This window comes from Ascaphus truei, chromosome 4 (assembly GCF_040206685.1).
Source record: "Ascaphus truei isolate aAscTru1 chromosome 4, aAscTru1.hap1, whole genome shotgun sequence".
Taxonomy (NCBI): domain Eukaryota; kingdom Metazoa; phylum Chordata; class Amphibia; order Anura; family Ascaphidae; genus Ascaphus; species Ascaphus truei.
Genome location: NC_134486.1, coordinates 363,789,934 through 363,797,738, shown reverse-complemented (window position 1 = coordinate 363,797,738; position 7,805 = coordinate 363,789,934). Strand labels below are relative to the sequence as shown.

The window sequence follows — 7,805 nt, the reverse complement described above, 5'->3', positions numbered from 1 at the left end:
GTTATACAATCTGCTAAAGGTTGTACACTAGCTTTGCATAAAGGCAAATCCTTGATACATAGCCCATACATGTTAGACAGATGGGTAAGTTTGCAGGTTTGCAATCTGAACTCCAAAGTCAAGAGCTGGACTTCAAAATGAATTTTCTAATCTTTTGGATTCTTTTTTTGTTCTCTGCATAACTAAAACCCCATTTTTCTTTTTCGAACCAAACCACCAGTGAAAGTGCCCATCCTCAGAAGATAGTCTGAGCCGTTTTCACGGTGTGTGTATGTGTGTGTGTGTATTGTAGATGTACCAAGCACAGTTATTTCATTGTAGTGAATGGGTATATCTATGTTTTGTAAAAATGTCTGTGTGGGCCCAATTCAATATATAGGTCTTTCCCCTTGCTAAAGAAGATACATGCTGCATTCAATTTAAATGGGACTGAAATCTTCTCCAAGAGGGGGAAGACTGCATGGTAGCATACTAAATAAGGGCCTTGGTTGTTTCAAGGGAAAGGATATAAATACCACAGCCATAGTGGCATGTGAACGATGAGTTACAGAGAAAACGCATGGGGACAATCTGCCCTGATATAGTAGGCCACACTTTTAAACATCCAGTATCCATAATTTCTCTTTTCTTGGCAGAAAATTGTGGTTTAGGCTCTGAAGTGCCCTCGTCTGTAGCCCTCACAAGGATAGTAATAATACAAGTCCGTAAAATGTATTATTTTGATAACTTAGTATTTTCAAATATTGGAAAAATGTTAGTTTCCTGACTGGAGACTTGCACATACACAGAAAGGGTGTGGTATGGTGTGGGGGGGGGGACACAAAATAATTCAGAAACCGGTATATAAAATGTATTTTCTTTAGTTAAAATGCATATATGAAGACATTGTAGAAGAGATAAGACAATATTTTCCTTGATGTATATAAAAAAACCAAAAAAACACAACTTACTAGACACACCCATATCCCATATACTGCTGCTATTGATCAAGTCTGATTCTCACAAGCAATTCCTATACTTCATTTATTATATTCTAGCACATACAAAATGTGAAAATAATTGTATTTGTACAAATAATTAATTTATATCCCTGAAGCTTAAAAATTACCCTTTTCATTTTTTTTGAAACATACATTTAAGTAGACCAAATATATAAATATATAAATATATATATATATATATATATATATATATATATATATATATATATAAAACAAAAAACATGTTCCAGCAAAATAGCGTCTCATAAATTTGTACACTGTCAAAAATATAGTATAGACAAATTCTTAGCAGTGGAGGACTGGCATATAAAACTTGGCTTATATCTAAGCTATGGAAAAGTGCAGCTCCCCCTCCAAAATGACCCATTTTGAAAGTGAACGGAGTTCGATGCTCTTTAAAGCAGATTAACAACTTTTTTTAAAATAATTATTTAAATTTACATTTTATTTTAAGCCGGCCAAAACCTGCAGTACAGTGTTCACATGTTGTTTATTCCACACTCTTTAAATGTCTGTATATTAAACCGAAAAGAAAAAAACCTTTTTGTGTCATTAAATTGAGGCAGAGAGACATTTTGTTACCCGAATTGAAACAAGGGGACTCCCAGAGGTGAACTATGGCACTGAAAGCTAAGGGCGTTACCTGGTGCAATATATATGTCATTTGGAAGTTTCGGAACAAGAATTCCAACCTGGGATATGGCAACTGGAGTCAATTTCACTATAAAACAGCCAATAGAAAGCCGTGACATCACTGTGAGAGGACCCCCGCAGCCATCTTTGTTTTGCCTTGCAAGTACTGGCAAACGTAAAATATTAAATATCTCGGGTCAAAGCACACTTTTTTTGCCTTGATAGAATCCGGTTGTGTCTCACAGCAATTTTCTTTTACTGACAAAGGTTAAAATGCTACTTTTGATTAAAGGGCAGATACAGACTAGGGCATGGGTAAACATCGGTATTATCACAATCATGGCTGGATAAGGGCATATTTTTAAAGCTAGCAAACGTAAAGAATATCGATTTGCTTGTAATGGGTATTATGGCTTAAAAAGAAAGCTGTGTGCTTTAAAAAAAAAAAAAACACATCGGATTTTTATAAAAAGCCTTCAATTGTGACACAAAATGATTTTCAGCCTCCTAAAAATAACTTCCAAAAGGGTGTACAAAGATGTTTTAGTTTGAGGCACGTTCATGTGAAACCTGTTTATTGCGGCGTTTGCATGGTACCCCCAAGAAATAATACCATATACTGTATATACACACATACTATACTTCTATATATTATATATGCAACATTTGCATGTGTATGTACACATTTACAATCGGACTCTAAAATATATTGCACTTCGTATATACATTGCAGCTTAATGGGATTCCTAAAGAAACCCAGGTTTTGTTCTTCATGTGCAAGGCAGTTTTTTTTTTTAATGTTACATCCAATAGAACATTAAGCCCTGTGCTACTCCTGCTTTGCAATGCCTTGCAAAATCCCCCCACCCCACCCTCCGTCAGCAAAAAGAAGAAAATATGTTGTTTCAAAGGTTCACCATGAAGAAACTAGGCTTACACCTCTTTGATGCTGGAGCTGTCCACAACATACAGTTTGCCATCGCTATGGAAAATTCTGGGCCTGCAACTTGTTAAAAAATAAAATAAAACAGCATCCCAGTATTTCTTTTGCTTGCATCGTCAAGCAGCAGTGTCATTTAAGTATTCATCTTTTGCCTTCATCTTGTTGCTTTTTGTTGAATAACGGGGATTAATGGAGCATTCTGTCACCTCTCTCATTCTCCTATGAAGACACTATAAATTGCATATTAAGAGGTATTTGGAGCTTTGGCCACAATGACGTTGCCTGGCAAATGCTTTCACTCCAACATTCTTTGGAAAATGACACTGCCGCTTGTGTGACTTTTTTTTACCCAATCAACATTTTTGCCTGATAAAAAAACAAATGTGGCCTGCAACGCGTTATAGTCAAATGTGATCTACTGTACACCGAAACTGAACATAAATTTCCAGTTGTAATCTAAAAGCAAGACATGCAGGTATAGCCCTCTATACCACATCATGTGGGGAACCCTCCTCCCGGCAGGGAAGTTTAACTCCATGAAGTACGTGTGCTGCGATGAGTGAAGGGCTTGTATTAACTGACTGGCTTTCTTCCAAGGAAGTTGCCCTATTGACTTGCAGAGCAAGCAGTAAAATGTTTCATGTGACACCTTCATGTATAATCCACATGCGCTGGATTTCTGGATTCCATTAGATTTCTGAGAGAGTGAGTTTGTAGGCTCCTCCAGACTCTTCAATCTGTAGCTGGAACGTGTCTTCATTGGAGTAGTGCTTGATTATGTTGTCATCCATGTTCACAAGGATTCTATAGAACAGAGACAAGACAATTACAAACAGAACAAATTAGTTAAGGGAGAGGGAGCGGGAGCCCTCGATCAAATCCTGGTGTCGGCTGCTTGTGACCTTGGGCAAGTCACTTTATCTCCCTGTGCCTCAGGCACCAAAAACAGATTCAGGGACTGTGACTGCAAAATGTCTCTGTAAAACGCTATGTAAAACTAGCAGCGCAATACAAGAACTATTATTATTATTTAGGTTGGAAGACCTAATACTGCATGTCCATCAAATGGAATGCTAAACTGATCTGTATATACTGTAGATCCACTGGAACCTCTCAGTGCAACATTGATGCAACCAATTGGTGAAAAAAAGCGCCTGCTCGCTCAAAAAACAAAAGTGCAATTGCACATATCTGTCAAAAAATACAACCGAACAACCTTTTGTACAGAATGCTTCCTTAAGCCAATTTGACCCAGCTAAAAGCAAAGACGTGGCCACTTTTATTTATCTGAATTTTTTTCCAAAATTAAATTATAGTTTTAATTGAATAGGGACATGTTTCTTAATCAAGTGTTGACGATTTAAAATATACTTCTAGTTGTCTAATTTGGGTAAAAAAAAGGCATAAATCATCCAGATGTAACCGCTTAAACAGGTCACCGCCATTGGTGCACTTTGGTTCTCGGAGGGATTGCCTCTATAAATTAAGGCAACTTTAATACTGCGGAAGTAGCCCAACTCTACACCATCACAAGGTTACTACCCAGTCCTACGCCAATGTTGAAAAGTACAGGGGAATGAGGGAAAGCGGGTAACTTTGCTGCAACAGCGTAGGATGTCGAGATATAATCTAGCAAAGGTGGGGTACTACCAGAGGATTCAGAATTGTTTAAACAGAAAGGTAGATATTGATCAATTGACTGTATGCATCCAATCAAGAGTAATGTAATTCCTCTTGATTGGTGCACACAGTCAATTGATAAAGATAATTTAGATGACCAGCAATGATATAATGCATTCTTCCAAAAAGAACAAGTTTGAAATGTACCTTTTATTAGGTTAATGAGCCAAGAGGACACGAAGAACGTTGTATTCACAGCTGCATTGAATCTCCACCTACCCCAGTGTACATCTGCGTTGCCCCAAAGGCAGACAGCCTTTGGCACAGCCAAAGGGTGTGAGCCGTTTGCTGATGTTAAAGCTGCTCTATTTCAATCTGAAACTCACAAGCCCTTTATCTCCTGTACCCAATTTTCCAACTCTATCTGTGCATGAAATGTCTGTGAATTCACTGTATAACCCTGTTCTTTTAATGTAACCATGTATTTTTTATAACTCTGTGCCCAGGACATACTTGAAAACGAGAGGAAACTCTGAAATGTATTACTTCCTGGTAAAACATTTTTATAAATAAAAATAAAATTCTAAATAAATTCAGCTACTAGAGAACACACCCTCGTGAGGCAAATTAATTAGAGTTCAGCTGTATCACGCCTGCTGTAGCTACCTTGCTAAATCAGAGATAGTGGTGTGTGTGGATATGTCGTAACTCTCTCACAGACTACCAACAATCACTTGTAACGATGTAGTGTTGCATTGGTTACAAATGTGCTCCGAACCATGACAAATACATATAAATACTAAACCTTAACGTGTGCTAAAGCAAAAAGACTGCAGTTGTATCAACAGTGAAGTTAAAACTTGCTTACAAGACGATGTTTCATGTACTTATTATATTAATTAGCGTTTGCAAATTCTAAGTCGATCTTCTCTTCTCCCTCTACCACATGCCCTCTTGATCTCATCCCCTTACACCTCATAAGATCTCTTACTCCTGTCTTAATCCCTACTCTCACCAACATTTTCAATGCCCTTCTATCCTCTTGCAGTTTCCCCTGTTCCTTTAAGCATGCAGTGGTTAAATCTCTTCTCAAAAATAGCTCTCCCCCCTCATCGCACATTTTCTGTCTCTTGCCAACACGTCTTCGTCTGTCAATCTGTCTGTCGGTATACCTCAGGGCTCTGTTCTGGGACATCTCCTTTTCTCTCATTACATACTCTATCACTTCGTGACCTCATCAACTCTTTTGACCTTGGATATCATCTCTATACAGATGATAGACAGATATATCCACCCACCCCTACAAACCAGTCCCAAATCATGGATGGAGCTCCGACGTCAAAATAAATATGTATAAAACCGAGAGCCCCATATTTCTCCCTAAATCTGGCCCAATACCCCCCTTTTTCTTCATCACAGTATATGGTATTACCATCTATCCTGTCGCCAAAGCCCATTGCTTAGGAGTGACATTTGACTTTTCCCTTAACGTTCACGGCATGGCCAAAATTTGTCGCCTCTTCCTCCATAATATTGCCAAGATTCGCCCTTTCCTCTGTCAATCTACTGCTAAAAATGCCAATGTATGCCCTTATCCTCCGACTTATAATTTTACTTTATCCCAGAACAGTATCTGCTCTTCTCCTCCTCAAAGCCCTCTCTTGGATCCCATCAAATTTCGGCACACCTACAAAGTTCTTACTTTTAAGGCTCTCCACTAATTTGATCCTTCCTACATATCATATTTAATCTCTTTGTTATGCCCATGCTCATCACCTGCACTCTACCCAAAACTGCCTCCTTTCCACCCCTTTCACGTCTACAGCTTTAAAAAAACGTTTTCCCTCACTACACCTCATCTGTGGAACTTTCTCGCACTCCGTATACGCAAAGCAGCTTCTCTCCCCACCTTCAAGACAAAACTCAAAAACCACCACTTAAATGAAGCATCCCAATAGCCTGGACTCATGGCTATTGTCCCACAGTCACTCTTGCCAAGCACTGCCATTACCCGCCATCTCTGTCTCCCAACATACCCAGTAGATTGTAATCTTTCCAAGGCAGGGTATTCCTTTCCTATTGTTTGACTTTGTTGCACTTCTTGTATTATAATTCCCTGCACTGTATTGTCTTTGTAAAGCACCAAGTACACTATATAAATAAAGATATACATGAAATCCCTAAAACCTGATGTGGTGCGCGAGACCAGAAATGGTTTGATTTCTGCACTGTATACAAGAACCACACATGCTGATCTATGAGTCAGAGAGACAGAGCGATCTGTCATTTGATAAATGTAACTGAAAGTGGTTATTTCTACTAAAAATCCAGTAGCTATATGGTTTTCACCTACAGTACACAATTTACACAATGAATGACTGACAATTGCTGAGCAATTGTCAATCTTAGCACTCAAGTGAAATTCTTACACAAAGATACATATATCCATTAAAACAATGTGCATACTTACCCCTTTTTACATTTCTTAAAGATCTTTCCAATTTTTTCAAAGGGGACATCATATTTTTCAGATACCTAACAAAAATACATACATCAATTGATACATTTTCAGTGTGTTATCTGTCTTTCTACCATTTTATATCACAGCTATTACTGTCCTGCAGCAGCTCCTTGAGTAAGAGCACCCAAAGCAAATGGGTTTCTAATCTAAACCGATAACATTCAATCAAGTCTTCCAGCTGTATATCAACAAAATTACTATGTGTGTAAACTGCAGCCAATGCGGGGGTGCAGCCCTATACAGGAATTTAAAGGATACCATAATATGCGGAGGTTTCATTATGGCAAATAAAAAAAAATGTGGTCACATAGAAAATCTCTGCACAGTCTGCAGCATCTGAATTGCAAAACAAGAGCGACAATGTGCGGTGTTGTGAATAATGTGTATGTGCATACATGGATGGTGTAATAATAAATAAATTAAAAAACACATTCATGACCAATGTTATATTTAATAGACTGCTCTTACTCATAATAACCTATGGTTTATTGTAAATCAAGAAGGTTATATGGGTGTCTGCATTGGGTAGGATCTAAATGAGTGTTTGCACAAATACTTACTGCTTCCATCAAGCCTTTAATGGATGGAGACTTCAGCATGAGAGCGTCAAAGACTTCCTCTGTTTCCCTCCTGACATACAGCAACACTGCAAGGCACGAAGGACAGGCGCATTATACTTCTGTAGTACAACACATTAGAAGTCATGCATGCTTTGGTAAGCACTGAAGTTCTCAACAGCATAGAGAGCAACCTCCCTGCACAGTTGGTGGAGGTGAACAAAAAAATAACAAAATCTTTGTATTTGTCCAAAGGGAACCAATAAATATTTGTAAAATGTCAGAGCAAAGAGTGAGAGTTGGTACAGTAAGTAGGGAAAGCAATCGGATGAGGTGGCCCTTCGCTGCTGTTAGAATTATACAGAGATAGCCCAATGGTCACAGGAAAACAAGATGACCCAGGGCATTACCAAATGTGTGATCTGACAGTTTATACAGTGCTGTCAGCACTTGGGGGGGGGGGGGGGGGGTAACCACTAGAAAGACATTTGACTCCTGTTCTGCACAATCCTCTTTAGTACCACTTATTG

General features: G+C 38.4%; 1 protein-coding gene across 2 annotated transcripts in view; it reads right to left on the bottom strand.

Moving 5' to 3' along the window:
• Window positions 1-2,353: 2,353 nt before the first annotated feature.
• The window catches only part of GRHL1 (grainyhead like transcription factor 1), a 49,528-nt gene continuing 44,076 nt past the window's right edge, over window positions 2,354-7,805 (bottom strand). For both annotated transcript variants that reach the window (XM_075598346.1, XM_075598347.1), the window contains 3 exons: window positions 7,279-7,364; window positions 6,668-6,732; window positions 2,354-3,381 (listed from right to left, as the gene is read on the bottom strand). In XM_075598346.1, coding sequence (XP_075454461.1) covers window positions 3,267-3,381; window positions 6,668-6,732; window positions 7,279-7,364 — 266 coding nt within the window. In that variant the 3' untranslated portion in view covers window positions 2,354-3,266. The remainder of the gene's footprint in view (window positions 3,382-6,667; window positions 6,733-7,278; window positions 7,365-7,805) is intronic.